Source organism: Anopheles coustani, chromosome 3 (genome assembly GCF_943734705.1).
Source record: "Anopheles coustani chromosome 3, idAnoCousDA_361_x.2, whole genome shotgun sequence".
In the NCBI taxonomy this organism is placed as follows: Eukaryota; Metazoa; Arthropoda; class Insecta; order Diptera; family Culicidae; genus Anopheles; species Anopheles coustani.
Window position 1 is genome coordinate 76064938 of NC_071288.1, and position 19074 is coordinate 76084011.

The 19074-nt window shown below is 43.2% G+C and overlaps 1 protein-coding gene across 1 annotated transcript in view; it reads left to right on the forward strand.

Moving 5' to 3' along the window:
* Positions 1–881: 881 nt before the first annotated feature.
* LOC131259531 (beta-1-syntrophin) overlaps positions 882–19074 on the forward strand; it is a 67770-nt gene continuing 49577 nt past the window's right edge. Inside the window, exons 1-3 of the mRNA XM_058261040.1 lie at positions 882–1093; positions 9408–9855; positions 11284–11518. Coding sequence (XP_058117023.1) covers positions 882–1093; positions 9408–9855; positions 11284–11518 — 895 coding nt within the window. The remainder of the gene's footprint in view (positions 1094–9407; positions 9856–11283; positions 11519–19074) is intronic.

Below are 19074 nucleotides of genomic sequence, written 5' to 3' on the forward strand. Positions count from 1 at the left end.
ACACTAATCGATGCAATTCAACCAAATTTTCGCTTATTTTCGGCAAATCATTGCTTATCACTATAACAAATAACACACAAGCAAACTGACCATCATTTAAACCAGGGGTCTCCAAACTTTTTTTAACGCGGGCCGCATTGGGTGGAATAACCGTAGCGTTAGGCCTCATTTACCCAAGGAGAAGAGGGCCGTAGTTTGGAGACCCCTGATTTAAACAATAAAATCCCAACAAAAATTGGAATATTTAATTTTTTTATTTGGTTCTTTACCAAAAACTATACAAAAATTAAAAAAAAGTGTGACAATTTTTTGAGCCAATTTCTCAAATTGGCCAGACTGTGAAGGAGTTAATGAAAAAAAAAATTCAAATTTTTTAAGAACGCCCAAAGATGGTCAACAAATATACTAAAAAGCTGACGTTTACAGATTCGAAATATTTTCAAAAATAAAGAATTTACAGCACTCTAAAAAGAGTAGTCAAAATGACTGTTAAAAGCAAAATTCCAAATTCCAAAGCAATGTATTCTAGTTTTAACCTTTGACAAAATCAATGTAAGATAGATCCACATTTATTAATATCATTCCTTTCTTTTTTCTTACAGGAAAAATAAAATTCACAAACAAAATTGGTAGCAAACAAGGACGATCAACAACTCAATGTCAAAATGGCCTCCTGGAGAGCAGTTGTGGGCTATCGTTAGCTGGAATACAAGAAACTTAACCAGCGCAACAAAATACGAACAAACAAGTGCGGCTTCAATTCGCTGAAATTTATCCCAAAGTTCAGTGGAAAAAGTTACAGGACGATAGGCGAACGTCGCAGTTCGTGTGGTGTCGTGTTCGAGACAGAGACAGGCTTAGCCTAGGCACCAGTGGGAAGCATGGTGGAATCGGGCACCATCAGCCGGACGAGCCCGGGCTCGGCGTCGATCGTGGCCACCAGTGCTGGCGTCCGGAGCGGCATTCTGGAGACGCGGGTGCGCGGGGCCTGGTATCGGGTGTCGGTCAGCCTCGAGACGGAGTACATTTCGGTCAGTCTGGACGAAACCTGTGAACCGATCGACCATTCCACGACGCTAAACGGCACGCTAGGGTAAGTTTAAAAAACGAAGATGCTAGGATGCATCGTTTGTTACATACATTTGGGCGTAAATATTTACCAGCGATTTTGAAGGGAAAAATTAGAATAATCACAGTTCTGTGAAAGCACAATAACAGAAATATTCCTGTGTGCCTGCGGCTGCTATTGTTAAATCAATTTATGTCTCCCCCGTAGCAGTAATGGGTGAATTTATGTGCGGCCAGTAATTACCATTTAAAATGCAGTTTGAAACCGGACCGTGGCGGTATTTAAAATCGGTTTGAGTCGCGTTTCACATAATTTATCCGCCAGCACGGAGCACGATAATTGCTGCCATGCGTTCCCGATTGCAAAACCTTATTGGCTCCCACAACAATGGTTCCCACGAATCAGTTAAAGGGCCCGTCCGAGCGAGCCCGTTTTTGTAGTTTTTTTTTCCGCTGATCGTTTCAAATTTTCCGTTACTGCACACGGTGGTTGAAATTATCAGACATTACTTCTATCACGCGGTCGGTCAATTTCATCCATCAATGCCGTGTGATAAAGCGTGGTCCACACAGCAACCACCACCCACACAATGGTTGGTCGGTGCAACATCGGGTGGTTCGCATCCGCGTCCGTGGCTTTGATTGACTGATTGATATCAAATTTATTAATGTGGCCAACCGTATCGTCACGTTTTTGCTGGTCGTTTGCAAAACTTCGAGCGGCTGCTTGGATCGTTCTATGGCGGTCCAGTTGGCAATGACCAATGACGGGAAAGAGCGGGTGCAGCATTATGCTGACGTATGGTCAATTAAACTTGATTACGAAGATAAAAACCGATCGCGTTACGAGTGGTTTGATTTTTCCGTGACCTGAGGTGCGATTGTACTTTTTTTGTTATCCCAAATAGGAAAAGTGCGTAGGATAAATGATACGCGTTGTACGGATATGGCACAGGTTACGATCATTAATTTAACAGCAAATTTATTATTGAAATATACAGTTTATTCAACCGCGTGCAGGTTAAATATTAATTCAACAGATTTATAAAACGTGCGTTATTGATTGAAGGCATAAATAAAGCTTGGAAAACCCTTGGTTTTGACAGCTGTTCATTTTTGTAAAGGTGGAAAATCTATTCTTAATACATTTTCAACAATAGAACAACACGACACACATTGCCAAAAACTATGGAAAAATAACCTGACAAAAATGGGAAAAGAACCACGACGAATGTTTTGCGTTGCTTTTCCCCGCCATCATTCGATTTGCAGGATTGCATTTCGGTGGTCAATTCCGCTGGCTGTTTGCTCAAGGGAATGCCGCCCGGAAATGGAAAAATTAGAAGGCCACAGTATTGGACAGTTTTTTCCCACCCGACGTTCCGACGTACCAGTCGACGAGCAATATGTAGGCACGTCACCGTGACGCGTCGCTTGCTTCCGTCGTTTATCGTCGAGCAATCGGCGCAAATTGATGCCGCACTCGACACGATTTTGGGCAGAAGATCTTCGGCACCGGTTCGACGGATGCATCGGTGACGACGACGAGCCGTACCCGACGTTTTCCAATAAAGCTGATGAAAAACGCAAAATTGAGTGTTGTGTCGGGGTGCGGACTCGGGTGGGATGGCGTATAAAAATGGCCCCCAACATGGGGACACTTCCGTACGGTGAACCGTTTTGCGGAAACAAGTTTGGTTTAATTAATCCCGGTACGGGTGCCTCGAAAGCACACACATACACACACACAGCCAGCGAATGGTCCCCGTCAACGGCAGGGCGTTTTGTGAATGATATCTTCCGAACGTATCCGGTTCGTTGCAGGCCACCAAAAGGACCGCCGGGCAGGACCCGATTCCGGTCGACGTCTCACCAGCGAATGTCTGGTTTGGATGGAAAAACAAAGCAACAAAAAAAAAACGACGGGTTGAAAGGCAGTGTTTTGATTTCGCAATCCGAAAAGACGGACTGAGGTTCCGGGCACCTGACGTGAGCGTCCGGCCATCGTACGTAATGATTCGAAGCTTAGTTTAGTGGAAATGGTTTCGTTTTGTGATTACGTAGATTGCGGTCCGGGTGTATTGTGGAGTGAAATAATGTTTTTTTTTTATTTCTCTTCTTTTGCAACGCTCGATGTTGCGGGGACGTGTTCTGTGGTTTGACGGATTCGATCTGCAGCGTTCGTTGCATCACGTGTTGTGTTTGGCCAGGACCAATGCAATCAGTTTACCGATGGTCAATTTTGAATCGATTGTAGATGCGCTACACAAAATCTAAGGAAAATTTATACTCGAAATGATGTTTGATGGAAAACTGTGACAATGTTTAAATAAGCTTTAATCTAATAAACAGGAAAATAAAGAAGAAAATAAAATAGTACAAATGAGAGGAAAATTAAAAAAGAGGTAGTGTGGATAAAAGTTATTTTATTTTACTTGGTAAAAAAAACATGTAAAAAAACATGTTGGATGAATATATTTTTTATAAAAGTGGATGTTTGATCCTCTATATTGCCGCTTAGTTTTCATTCGAAAGTGTCATGCCAGCTCTCCGCTACTTTGCCGGGAAAACTGCCAACAAGTTTCTCCTAATCTTGTACCAAACGTTAAGGCCACGCCGAGAGATGAATTATGAAAGTAGGCGCCCCATAATGGCACGATAAAAGCATCCGTCCCCAGGTGCGCCCGCAAATGACCCAATAAACCACATCGATCCGAAGGCAGAAAAGCCTAGCAAAGTGGAAAGTGGGTCGATATTCTCTTCCCGACGGGGGGAAAAGGTGCAGCTATTTGGTTGGCGCATAAAGGAGGGCTTTAAGGAAAATTTTGCGAGGATTTTGGGCGCGATTTTCTTCTGCCGAGGTGCCGGAATTCGCCACCGGCGACTCATTTCTGGGTGCTGCTTGTGTAAGAAGTGAACAACTGCTGCCCGATGCCCGTTAAAAGCCGCCATCATTCTCACCGGCGCATGCGGTAAGCAATTAGGGGTGGCCATTTTCTAAACCACAAAGCTGCTCACACACCCACACATACATATACGCACCCTGGTATGACGTTTCCGGGGGGGTTCGGTTCCGTTCGTCGTTCGTCTTTATGGGAGCTTTTGAATGTTATTCTTTTTTCCACAACCTCCGAAAATGCACATCAGTTGGTTTTTATGAACGTTTGAAATGCTTTAAGAACCTCGAACGGCGATCGCTTAATAGGTTCCGAAGTGCGATGGCAAAATTGACTGCAATTCCTGGCCGGTTCGGGGGGCTTAGTCACGTGGCTCGAGAAACTTTCACAAGCTCGAATCGGGCGGAGGACGGCGGAATTGCAGGTAATTGAAACTAATGGGCGATAAAATGTGTGTGTGGGTGGTTTTTGGAAATTTTGCGTCAAATTTATTGCCGTTAGAAAGCCTACAAGAAAAGCGGATGGCGGAGGAAAAGGGCGAAAAGGTTCAAAGGCTTATGGCTATTTAATAGAAGCAATTAATGTGTCGGGATATTTTTTTTTATTGAAAATCGGAAACAATTGAAAATTTGTTCAATAAAAAGGTGGGTCATTAAATTAAAACAGGAACTTTTAATTTTTTGGTTTTTATATTACGAGGCTTGAAAACACGTTATGATCGTTAATCACATCACCATTGGAACGTTTTTTTTATCGCTAAGAAGACATTTCAAAACCAATTTCAGGTGTTTTTAGTTGTATTAAGGATATACTGTTTTTTTGTACAATACTTCATTGCTTCAATATAAACCGTAAGTTTGATGTTCATTTTTCTGTACACTACCTTATCAAATAACAAAACATAATACAGTCAGAAAAACAAGAATAACACCACTCAGATTTTTTGATATTTTGTAAATTACCATAAAATTTGAGGTTTTTCTCGTTTGGGATGATACTACATTCAGTTTCAAAACTTATTAATGTGGCCTATAAACATTTAAGCCGCATAATTTTTAAAAGAGAGCATCGAACAAAAAATAAATTACGATTTAATTAGTTTAAGAAAGCACGCAATTTTTAGTGGAAATAAGATCCCAAAATCAAAAACGCGTTCATACATTAAAAAAGGTAAAGTTTTAACCTATGTAAAGGAAAATGGGAAAAGTTCCTCCATCCAAAGGCTTTGGTGCGAAGCGCTTCTTGCTGCATGGAAAACAAACACGGAATGGAGCAGTATTTATCATATCAAGTCCAACACTGAAACTGCGAAGATAAGCATCTTGTCCCGAGACCAACCAAGACGATGCTACTTATGGCGGAATTAATTGAAAATGCTTAAGAACCATTACGCCACGAACGTCCACGAGCCGGAGTGCGATATTGCGCACGGAATTGAATTACGCATCCTTCTCCGAAGAATCTCGCTCGCCCAAATGGCGGCAGGAAGAGAAATATGCGGACCACGTCGTTCGCTTTTCGCGCGCACGTTGGCCGCCTACCCCCTAATTTGATTCAATAAACTGATGACGCAAGAAATACGGGTACCAGCAGCGGCCCGGCGCAGTTTCGCTCGTTCGCTCGAAACAACATCCAACGTCCAGCCGCCCGTCAGGAACAGCTCATTTACTTATAATCCACACTACAACCTAATCACGTTTTCATAGACTCGAGCCGGGGTGTGTGTGTGTGTGTTTTTGTGTGCTGTCACCAGTGGGTCCTTTTAGGTGGCACATTTTTTCCCCTCCCAATCACGTTGGTGGCACTTTCCACGACTAATTTCCATTCATCCTCGGTGTGGCAACCGTCCGGCAAGGAACTTCATATGTCGAACGACGAGCGAATGAGTATAAATGTTAATCAAGTGCACTATATGGCCGGGGAAAGATGTGAGCGCTTCGCATTCCTGAGTAGCGTGTGTTGAAGAGGGCCAATATGCTTGGCGGCCAATAATTCCTCTTGATTCTGCACGGTGAGCATTAGTGTGTAATATCGGTGGACATTTTTATCTTCTTTGTAGATTTTTTTCACCTTGAGTTTGTAGAAGTAAAGGGAAAAAATAAAACGGAATTTGTGAGATGTTTTCAAATTAATTTATGGCTCTGCAGGTAGCCTAACTTCAGGCGCAATTAATTCTTCCTTTTTGGACTCATATTTTCAAATGTACTCTCGTTGTTCGCGGGCGGCGGAGGTTGGGAGATGTTTATCCTGCCAAAGACTTGTGCTAAGCCTATTCGCCCATCTCAGGAGCTTGGGAATCTCGATAGCAAACGGTGCACAAACACACACACATCCAACGTTGCGCTCTCACGTGTGTAACGAGTGTTTGTGCCAGTTCGCCGCTAATCACGCATAATTTTCTACGGCTTGTTGGGAAACAGTCAACCCGGACCATCCTTCCATATAGTAAAACACACCCTCACGCACATGGGCACACATACGCACACTCATACCGTCCGTTTGCAGTACTAATTGAGCCGTAGCCATCAAGAAACAACGTCCTGGAAATGGCAGAATGAAAGGCAAAGGAGAGAGGGAGAAGTAGGGATTGGTGTTCATGGAAGAGAAAAGATTAATAAATAATTACCGTCACTAATCAATTTTCCACCCAAAGCAACACGTTTTGCGGGAAAATTAATTGAATAGAGCACGCCAGCGCCGGAAGAAGGCTCTTCCCTTGATCCCACCCGAGCGCGACTTTGCCGGACGGTTCGCGAGGGAAAATGCGAAATTCCATAACATATTTCATGCAGCCCCCGGTACCACCACTAACTTCCGCCATTCCGCCGCGACGCACGGTAAAGATTTTCCATCCCCATCCGTCGTACATTTCCCATGGTTTTATCAACCGTGGGACCCGCGTGACTTCGATCGATTTTCCTCGAGCGCTTGATCAACTATTTTCATCCCTCAGCCGGGGGAAAATTGAGATGATAAGGCTTACGTGGAAGGGAAGCATATGAAAAGCTGTGAAAAGGTTCCTCGAGCTTTTCATTGAAAGGAGTTAAGGCCGGTGCTTTTGTATTGGCTTCGTAATTTTGCAGATGAAGTGTGTTGTAAAAATACAAGACGCTTTCTTTTTCAGTTCTCTTGTTGACAGAATATAAAAGAGGCCCTAGAACAATAGAAAGAGCCATATTTGAAAATAAGAAACTTCAATCAAGAAATGAAAACTGTTGTGCAAACTATAAATTAGTAATAATCATTGCGATTAAGTAAATCTTTATAGTGTAAAGTTGAATGTTAATGTAAAGTAATAACAGTGTAATATGAGCAAGGAATTGAATGGCAAAAGTGCAGCTATCGCATCGCTTGATTTCCGGTGCTTGCGTGTGAACGGTTTCATTTTGTCACTAACATTATCACATGCTCCAAAGCATTTTGCAAACCAGTTCCGGGCATGTGAACCACCCTAAAATGCCACCCCCATTTTCTACCGATGTCGTTAATTTCCACTTTCACCACCAGGATACGATCACCCAACACCCAATTGGGATGTGCTGTGAGAAGTTTTCCAACCAAGGGGTAAACTTTGGTCCGGGGTTTTGCCACGCAGGAGGGATCCTTGAAACCCACGAAACGATAGCTTTCTTTGAAAGTTTTCTTTGCCGGATACGTGTGTGTGTGTGTGTGTATGTGCTTTCCACTGGGTTGAATTTTGGCAATTGAGACGTGGCAAACCACGGTTAGGTGAGAATGATCCGCGCATTAAAAGTGTTTTTGGGCAAGTTTGACCAAAACCGGGTTCCGGATCTAACGTTGTGTTGGCAGCTGACATTTACAAATGTGTGGAAAACTTCACTTTATTCGCCGTTGACTCTTGCAACTTAGCGACAGCAGAAAAAGGGGTATTAAAATAATTCCTTCCACTTTCTATTTGCAACTCTGGAAATATGTTTTAATTAAGTAATCAAAGCTTTATTGACTCATTATTTTAAGTTAGAAATTTTGTACTATTTTAAGAATTATTAACTAATAGCAAAAGTTGCCTCCAGGGAATCAAACAAACTCAACCTAAAAACACACTTTCGTAACTGTCCAGGTTGATGATAACGTTAGAAATCACGTGAATAACAAGTGGTGTAAATAGTAACCAAATCAAATGTGTTGATTGAAATGAATGGTTTAACTGTAAATTTGGATTTAATTAAATAGAATTGGTAAACTGAAATTCTATCACTTTGGACTGAACCTATTTAAGGTTCCAATATCAATCTGTTCCATCGTAGAAGACTCATCTGTTCTGAATGAGATCGTTGAATTGCGTTCGTTAGACGATTTATATTTCGGAGCAAATTCTTCTCCCAATCGCAATCGATGTATCTTTTAATGGGTTTTGGTGCGCTTGATTATGTCGATGTAGTCTTTCCACAATGCTTCTCCATCATATCCTCTGCACTGCACGTTCGGAAGTGTTGCCGCGATGAGGCAAACATTTCCAAAGACGTCTGCATTCTCACGTTAAAAATCTCATAAGGATCAAAATGGGTTTTTCTTGCACAAAAGATCTTGCGGTTTAAGTGGGTGAACTTTCGAGGCGAATGGGGTTACTTGGCAGAAGGCTCCCAGTAATCCTCCGGGCGATCCATTCAAATGGAACTGCATGAGGATGATGAACGGAATTGCGCGAGCTGATGCCCAAGAAATGCATCCTCTCTACCGCACATCTGATTTGAATTCTCGAAGGAAGGCGAACGAAGTTTTCGGTGTAATTGATGAAAACCATCTTCCGCGTTTGGTAATCGAATCCAACCAGATTGCGGAGTGCTTCGTTGCCGGCTTCCCTCATTGATTCATATTTGATCATGGGAACCGTTCAATCTTCGTCGTGGTGCGGTTCGGTTGGTTGTGGAGTTTATCAAAAGCACGTTGTGGGAATATGCTTGAGGCTTACAATTTGGAGCGAGTATCTTATAATTGAAACGAATGAAAGCAAAATCGATTTTTCCCACTGTTATACGTAGTTTGACTCAGGATTGGGAGGATTTATGAATTAAGATAAATCACTCTTCCATCTATTCACTGTTAAAATGTTTTCTTATCATTCGCTAACAATCAAGTAAAGTGTGATATTTCAAATCAAGCGTCACTTAATTAAAAATGCAACTGAAAAAGTTTAGAGCAAAGTATCATGGCCCAATAAAGGACCAACTTTCGCACACGGTATTATCCAACCACCTAGTGATGGCCCGGGGCGAGTTAGGAATGATAATTCCAATGGTTAGAACCGAGTCCGATTGTCTCGTCTCGGTCGGTCGGTTAGTTTCACCACCGTACGCATTCGACGCCATTTAATGGGGAGAAACTTTTCCGTGAAACACAATCCTTCCACTTGCTCGTACCGATTCTAATGAACACACACTCACATGCTCTCTTTTCCTCGCCCTTCCCCCTCGTACGCAGGAGCAACCACAGTGGCAACAATGGCTCGAACAATTCCTCCCAGCCGTCGTCGGCCGGCGCGTCCGGTCCGTCGATCCACTCGTCGGAAAATCTAAACGGTGCCACAACGCCCCTCACGGCCAACGGGAGCGTCAGCCTGCCGAACGGTGGCCCCGGCGGTGGCCCGGGCGGTGGTGGTGGTGGTGGGGCTGCCGGAGGCGTCGGTGGCGATAATTTCCTCAATAACAACAACAATGGTAGCGGCACCGGAACCACCACGAACACCACGACCACCAGCAGCAGCAACGGGAGCGGCGGGGGCATCACCAGCAACGGAACGAACGGCAACACACACAGCGGCGGTCCGGTTGGCACCAACAACAACCACAACAGCAACAACAACAGCATCGACAATGGCATCGCCGAGATCTGCGATGTGCCCGACTCGGTGGCGAACCAGAAGCGACACGTGAGTAGCCCGACCGGTTCCGGCTTTGTCGCCTGGAAAACATATGAACAGTCCGTTGTTAGTTTTTGTATTGTTTTTCGCCCATTTTTCCCGCGTGACCCAATAAAAGCACTCCCTATGCATCCCGACCGTACACATACACACGCGCGCTTCTGAAACCTCCTTTTTTCGGTTTGGGTCAACCAACTCGCTCGGTTTGCGTTGTTCTGGAAAAGCAACTCCCCTGCGGGATAGAAATAGAAAGTCCAACCAAATGGTAGCATAATTCACCACGTTTTGGGTAAGGAACGTTTTATGCTCAGTGCAGAACACTGATTTTACAGTCAATCGAGTTTCGACCGTAAATTGTTTAGTTCCTTAACCATGGGTTTGGTTTTTTGCGCCAAAAAGTATGCAATTGAGTTTGCACCGTTTTCAATCTCAAATCTTTTCAACTTGAGATACGATCATTTTCACTTTTCACATCATCACTATAAAATAAGATAGAATAGAATTCTTTTAAGCGGTTTTTCGTAGGAATTTAAATTCTTTTCTGTTGTAGGCAATGGATTAGGCATGTCTGAAAATGTTGGTTTGAGTATTGAAACTGTATGAACAGAATATCGCAAAATCATCAAAGTTGATTGCTTTCGTTAACACTAAAATCCAAATAGGTCCTAAATTTGATCCTAAAGCAACTTTCGATTTTAATATTTCGAAAACGGTAGAATATTTTTACAAAAAAAAGACCACTTCGTGAAATCCAAACCTACATCTACTTTTTTCAGTTCTACAGTTCCGAGAACCAACTTGACTATCCCTAGAATGCTTTTTAGGGGTCATTTTGACCCTTGGTTTTAAAATGCTATAACTTTACTATTTTTGAAGATTTTACAAACCCATAAACTTTTACTTTCTAGTATATTTGTTGACTATCCTGTGACGTTTTTGGTTTTTCGATGCATTTCTTCATCATTCCGTTTGCTCGATGTATAGCAAAAACGGTAGAAATTGAGTTTTTTTAGATTTTATTTATTCAAATGACGCCTTAAATTGGCTTCAAAGATCGAAAATAACGCTAATTCCCATAGTGACGTATCCCGCATAACGCTTCGAAATGCTCGCGTACGAAATAACGGAACAAAGCATAGGACGGAAACATCTTATGGAATATTTTAAAATCCACATTTTGAAGGTGGAAATTAAAAACGTCAAAAGATAGCCAACAAACATACTAAAAAGTAACAGCTTAGGGATTAGGATTTTTAAAATCTTCAAAAATAAAATATAAGTTATAGCGTTTTAGAAATAGGGATCAATGACCCCAAAAAAGCATTCGGACAAGATTCCAAAGCAATGTATTCTAGTGTTAACCCTTGACTTCCTGTTTCCTGGCATGAGCAAATAGAAGGAAACTAATTGTACCGCCTTTTCCCGCCTACTCCACAGGTGCGAGTCATCAAATCGGACAACAACGGTCTCGGCATTTCGATCAAGGGCGGGCGCGAGAACCGGATGCCGATACTGATCTCGAAAATCTTCCGCGGCATGGCGGCGGACAACGCGAAGGGTCTGTACGTCGGTGACGCCATCCTGTCGGTCAACGGCGAGGATTTGCGCGACGCGACGCACGAGGAGGCGGTGCGGGCACTGAAGCGGGCCGGACGTGTCGTCGATCTTGAAGGTAGGTGAACGCGCCGAGTACGAGCCGCCGGAACACCGGAACCGGGTGAAACCGAACGCTGGACCGACTGTCGGCTGTCGTCGTGGCCGGATTTCCCGTCCCGATCGGAAGTGGAAAACAAGTGATAGTCCGCTTTTGACACTGTTGCGTTGGTTTCAGCGTTGGGGTGTTTTACGTTGGTGTGAACAGCTTCTTATGCCTAAGCTGCTCAATTCTTGGTGACCAGACGGTGTTCCGTTTCTCTTCGATCGATTCCTTCAAGGTGTTCAAAGGAGAAGACCATTTGATTCGCTTAAAATTGAGTTTTTCGTAGATGAAAAATATAGGAAATATAATAAGGCTTACGATAGTTCAAACTTAAGTTAATGAACAACCATCGGATTTGGTTTACATAAGCAACATTTTTAAATTGATTTTTAACTTCAAAGGGAAATATTGCAAATTGGAAATACAACGACATTGAAAAAGTCTACATTTAGGCGCGTGATACCGACTCCACACCCTGCACACGCTTTTCTGCCTTTCCGAGGCATCGGGGAAATCACGCAGCACCTTCACCGCGAGCATTTGCTACACGAACGCATTTGCTTGCTCGGTTTCGTTTCCGGTTGGCATAAATACTGGCACGTAGCAAGAAAGCACCGAGCGGAAGTGGCAGTCGCCGGGCAACAAGCAATCGTTTGCTGCAAAACGTCATGTCCACGTCCTGGCTGGTTGCCACCGGTACACGCTGGCTGCTGTCTTCTGTCGCAAGCATACCAAAAACGCCACCAACCACAATAACTGACTGCCTTCAAGGAGCACACGGTTGAAGAAAAACCGTTACAATAGAACAAAACGCTGTCGGTTGTGGGGATAACGAAAAAAAAAACGAAGGATAAAGTAAAATGGCAATATAGAAACGTCATGCCAGCAGCAGCACGCAGCACCCGCACGTCGGTCACGCAACGAGGAGGAACCGCCAGAGATGACGCTGCACGAAAGAACTGACACTGAAATTGGATTTATGATTTATAAGACCGAACCATTGCCAGATGGAATACGCAATGAGTGCGCAATTGCTTGACGCAAAAACGCACCGGTTTTCGTGTGCTGTAACGCGAGCGTCAGCTCGGTGCGTTGTTTTCTTTTCGCATTTCCCACGTCACTTGGACGGAGCTTCCAGAGCGTTGTCCAAACAAGCGGGAAATCATGTGAGGAATAAAGCAGTTCCAATAGCGCAGGGAACCAAAAAAGAGAAAACAAACACAATCAAACCGACCAAAGCTCAATGAAGCTGCTGAGCGGTACAATCCAAAGTGTAACCATACGGAATATTAAAACAACACTGAAATGTCCCTCCGTCGCTGATTAAGGGATGGATTTTGCTGTTTGTTTTCATTCCGCTCTCGGTTGCTCTCGTACCGGGAACGGGGAAAAAGCGTGTGCATTCTTCACGTTCGCAAAGCTTGTCGTACGCTGCAGTCTTTCGCTTCCACCAATACGTCATCCGCACGCGCCGAACGTTTCGAGGGATGGCAAAGAAGCGGATCCAGTTTTATTGTTTGTGACAGTTTATTATGTTTTTTTTTCTTTTCGTTTACCGATCAGGTTTCATTGTTTGTCCTGCCATGTTAGGGAGCGCGCGTACGTGGTAGAAACAATGGTGGTAAATTAAAATATTGTTTGTTTGCCGTACGTGCCCCGGCATCTCATTAGGGGTGGGAAGAAAAGCAATGATTGTTTCCGATGGAGGCGCCTGGTGGTTCACTCTCAAAGGGAAAACTAAAACATATACTTCGATTGTTAAAGGTAACGTTTAATCAGTAGTGAGCCGGTACGATCGAAAGGAAGTTTTGTCGAACATTTTCATTATCCCATTGGCTCATTTATGAGCTCCATCGACTTTAATTTCTATTCGAGTGTCAATAAACATTGATAACTTGTTCACGCGATAGTAGAAGCCACTGAAAATGGTTTTGTTTTATTGCCAACGCGCCAGACTTTCCCCCAATCGGGTAGGCCTTTCGTCTGAAACACCCATCAAACTACAATTAAAGCCATCAAATCGGACCGTTAACATCGACCGCAAGTATTTAAATGCTGTCGTCCTGCTCGCACACCGCTAATTTTGATAAGAACATTTCATTTCCCACCAACCAAACCAAACCAAACCAACGCTAACCGAGACGCTGGTACGCGACCGAGCAAAATTAAAATGTCGCCAGAATTGAAACATTAATTTGCGGTTTGGGAACGTGTTGGCACTTTCGGAAAGCGCGAGGGGGGGGGGGGGGGGGGGGGGGGGACGCACGAAGCAGTGTCTTGAGGAGCTCAACAGTTAGCCGCAGACGTGACCAAATGTTCTGCCCACCATTTGACAACGGGTGGCCCCGGACCGTAATAAATTTGCTGGCTCGAAATTAACCGCAAGCACCTTCTTCTTTTAAACGTTACGGTGGAGAAAGATAAAGAAAGCGAGAGGGGTGGATTTTTGCTGTTGGGTAGGCTAGAATTCTTCTTAAGGTGTTGAGATTTGGATCGCAAAGGCTCGTAACAATCAAGCGATCTGAAGAAAATACCAACAGCAAATTGGGCTATAGAATTTTAATGCAGTTGGAATTATTTTTGTTGCCACAAACATTTTATCTTTTTAAGAGCATCACCAACATTTCAAAACTCAAGTAGCCTTTAAACAAGTTATACACGAACCACATACACTGAAAACAAGTAACATGTAACGTCTTACATTTGAGTAGAATGTAAGCATCTAGATACAAATAACATCAACCAACATCATTGATATAATGAAAACATTTCTTAAGTCCATTTACTGTTAAGAAAAGTGTTGTACCATTTTGGTTGAAACGAAATTTGAAAATGTTGTTTAACATATTCGCCCCAAAAACGTTTTCATTTTTACATTTTAATTTTTCTTAATTTGTATAAGTATGAATATATTCTATACCAATTTAGCGGGTTATTAAAATCAAATAGGGAAAACCTGGGTTTTAAATAATTGCTTTTTACAACATAGATGGTTTTATTAATCACTTATTAATCCAGTCCGTCTATTTGACGTCATTTATATATTTTAAAAGCATTTTACTTTTTGTATGTTTTCTTTAAAAAATTAAAATCATTTAAAAAAGTTGAGTTGTTTTCAAGAAAAGTTTGTGTGACCAAATTATCTGACTATTCAAATTGCATCAAAATGTGTCACTCAGAATTGATGTATTATTTTTTTCCTCTGCGACTTTTCACATTGAATCTTGCTGTTGGAGGAAAACTTGTATAACTTTTAAAGAAAAACTAGGATAATAAGAGAGAGCCAAATGTTCCACTTGCTGTTGCTGCTTACTCTATTCAGTTATAAAGCAGTTATTTATGCTTTAAATTCCATCCTTTCGGTGCGTTTGTAATCACTACGATATGTCAAAAAAATATTTTTAAAACTTGTATTTCTTTGAGCAGGGACTTAGCCTTCACCATCATGTAACGACCTTAAACAGATATTTTAGGTAAAATCAACAACTATTTAAAATTGTTTTAATATTTTCTATACAAATCCATCGTTTATTTCATGAAAAACTGAACAGTACGAGCAAAATGCAAAGGTACCTGCTATTGATTTAGTTTCGATTATTCATACGCACATGGGTTCAGCCCCCCCTATATGCACACGTGCAGGTTTCTCTGGACAGTTTCGTCCCTTTTCCATCTAGGACGGGAGAAAACAGCGAACCACGGAAAGTAGTTGCCAATAAGCGGGAAAGAAACACGACGCAGGTGGCTGAAACGGGTCACCATGTGGAGAAGGTTAATTAAGCTAATCCGATAATTGCTTCCTAACGAGGCACGAAGGAGCCTCTTCCTGAAACGGGGAGAGGGGGAAACGCAACCGGAACGAACGGTGAAGCGAACGGGAATTGCACAAGTTCAACGTGCGTGTCGACGACACTTCTTTTGCCCTGCTCCGGTGTTCCAGTTTGCCGAATCCCCGGGAACCATGGTGACCTGTGACCCTTGCGCGGGTGTCTTTCTAATTGGAGCAAGAGGAAACACACGGGAGGTGGAAAGGAAAAGCCTTCACCAACGCGCCCACCTAAACGAATTACAGTTGAAGCTAATGTTTTACTCTTGGGCTGAGAAAAAAAGGGGGTCTCCACCTAGAAACCTTTAACTGCAAAAGGAAAATCAAAGAAAAACAGTAAGACACCACCGAGTAGGATGTAGGTGAGAAAAATTGCGCACACCGATGCAATCGAAAACAGTTATAAGCAAATAAAACCATCTAACAAATGGTTGGTGGCGTCAGCTCGGGACGCCCTTCCGAAAGGGGACCGACCTCTTTTCCTTCTTCTTAACCAAAGGCTTTTTTTCTGCGGTGCGTTCACGAGTGTACTCGTTAGTGTAGACGACCTTCCTACGAGAAAAAGGGGTTCCAACAAAACGGCATCGAACGACAGAAAACGGCACATCAAACGATCGTACGAGCCGAGCGTCGGAAAATGCCACTTTGGGGACGCTCCGACGGAAGTCTTTATCCATTCCGGCAGAGCAAGAAAAAAATGGAGGAACACAAAATTCGAAGGTGGAAAAAAGGGATTTCCATTCCTCGATCGGCGAAGGACATGAGGAACAAAAAGGTGGGGGGGTCGGAAAGGGGGTCATAGAAAGGCCACCAAATTGAATCAATGCCTCCCACGGACCAGGGCGGACTCTCGGAAGTGTACCGTACCGGAATGTGGGTGGAAACGGGGGAAAAAAAACCGAGTGAACCCTTGAGGACACTTCGAGGACTCTTGGCGAAGGACATTTTTGGCTACCGAAGCCGAAAGTGGGTACAAAACGCTGAGTAGGAGGCTTTCCACTAGTGGCGACTTTTTCATGTTACTGTTCGGGAGACACAAACACACGCACACACGCATAAATGAACTCTTAATAGTGCAGCATCCCCAAGGATCGCATTTGATGTTTTCCGGATGCGGTGCCTTTCTTTGCGAAAATGACGCAACAATTTGGAGGTTCGCAACAAAAAAACAAGGTTCATCCGCACACAAAACGTCCCCCCCAACCCCGGCACGTGTTGAAGGGGCGCTTGTGGGAAGAAAAGTGGGAGAAATGGGACACATTTTCCGTGCCTCGGTGTCCTCTTGTAGCTATTTTGAGATAAAAAAGAAGACAAGTAAGGACGAAGGCGGAGGGCGTGGAACGAGGCGGAGATCACCGTTATTAGCCTTGAGAACAACTTCCCGACCATCATTGTATTTTCTTTCCCGCCCGTAATGATGGTGGTTGGCTTTCCTCTAACGGGTGGAGCAAAAGGAAAAACACTTGGCAGAAAAACGAACACCTCCCCGGGATAAACTGTCCATTTCGGTAAATGTTTCACGCCGTTTTAGCCCAACCGGTACCGGTTTCCACCGCACCAAGTGTGTGGCAAGGGTAAGAACCGCCGGGCCTTTGTCGTCACACACACACAGACACAAACCAGGAAGTATCATCCGCCCATTTTCCGGCGCGAAAAGATGACGACCGAAATGCGGTGCCGTGATTTTATTACGTTACAATAAAACGGTGCATTTTATGGGAACCCCACCCACCCACCAGCCACTAGCGTCGGCGGTTCCCTTTTTCCTAGTGGGGAGAGATTTTCCAACTCCCGGGAAAACCGTGTAACCCAAAGTTTTCGGTTCACTCGGGCCAATAAAAGCGAACGGTGGAACGGGTTGACTGGAGCCCGATCCAGAAAAAGGCAATTGGGGGAAAACACGGTACAGTTCGTGGTGGCCGGCTGAATTTCCTCGGGAAACTCGGCCAGACCAGACAGCCACGACGACGAAGGCCTCAAAGAAAAAAAAAAGGCGTCGGTTCCTTATCGATACGTCGTAAATTATTCGCACATAAAATGTTACTGCTCGAGTGACACTGGGCGGGTTCGTTTTTAACGTCCGTTCTTACGAGCGAGCCTTTTCCTTTCCTCTTCCGGTGGGCGAAGTTTGGTGCGAAAAGTTCACGAGTTCATTTGAAAACTGCTGATGAAACTGAAGCTGGATGAAATGTGAAAACGCCTTGGAAGTCGAGTTGAAGAAAATAAATGTGCAATTTTATACATAAAGGGTGTCCCAGAAAGTATAAGCACGATTTCAAAATTAGGTAAAAAATAAAACCTATTCCAGAAACGAAATTTTTGTTTCATAAATTGTGTTTGGGTTCTGTTCTGGACTATTTGCGAAAAACAAAAATTTTTAAAATTTAATCGTATGCTAATGACCGCACTTTTGATCTGTCGCCTCCGATATGGCTCAGCACAGACTTGTCATGAACGGTTTTCGACACTTTTGAACGGTTTTACAGTTTTTTTTGAAAACTGTCGATGTTTTTCGAAGCTTTAAAATGTTTTCTCAAGTGTGCCTTCGTTAGCGCCCAAAATATCTCAATTGGTCTGGTCTTGGTCGACTCTTCGTCGAACTGATGCATGAGGGTTGACCACACAGCAGCTTGTCGTACAGCTTCCGGGCCCGATGTTTAATGCATGCAGCCTAATTTGCACTCCGTTTCGATTTCTTTTGGATTTTGTACGATTTTAAATTCAATCTTGCCTTGTCTCATTGGACGTTACTTTTTGACGTACCCATTTGTTGAGCCACATCGCGAATGGAACTTTCCTATTTTTGCTTGAATGCTTTTGCTCTTTCCCGGTTCAACTGTTGGTCGATAGGACCAGGTTTTTGACCACTTTTCGGCGTATCCTCAAAGTTGGACTCCTCCCGAAACTTTTGGATGGCGGTTCGTACGGCTCCGATACTCACACCTACCGATTTCGCCAATTTCCTTAGCGAAATGTAAGGAGTCGAACACCATTTGTGCAGAACGCTTTTGCGCTTTTTGACGGAAATGCCTCGCATTTTAATAGAAACGGTTGAAAAAATAGTTTCGATGCACTATCTAGTAGGTTTGAATGTAAACAATCAAACACCCGAAGAATCAACTGTTTGGCGTCATCCGTTTTCCAGAAACGTAATTTAGAAATCGTGCTTATACTTTCTGGGACACCCTTTATTACTAAAGCATTTTTACCTAAATCATTATATACCAACGATCTGGAAAGGTTCTTCTACAAAAGTTCCCAATTGCATCTAAATTTGAACGAATACATTAATATCCCTTCGTACTTTACATAAGTGGCTGATTTATTTTGTACAATTTTATTTTTAATCTGTTTTTGTAACCTATTGTCGTTTACTATTTTAAAGAAAAGAAAAAAAAAGAATACATGAAACTGTACTGAAGAAAATATTAAAAAAGGCTTTAACTTCAGCCGTCTCGTGTTACAACTTTGCCGTCATTGACCTTTACTTCAACATAATTATTACCGACCTTCTCCGTAAGCTTAACCAAGCAGGAGCGAGCTTTAAAACGTCCACCCAAGCAAATAAAGCTTATAAAACCCGATAAGATAAGAACTATAGCCGGAACGTGGAAACCGCGCCATTCAAACCGTTTCCGGCCCGGGAAGGTAATAAAAAAAACTTCGTCTTCGTCATAATCCAACAACGGCCAGTTGGAAGTTG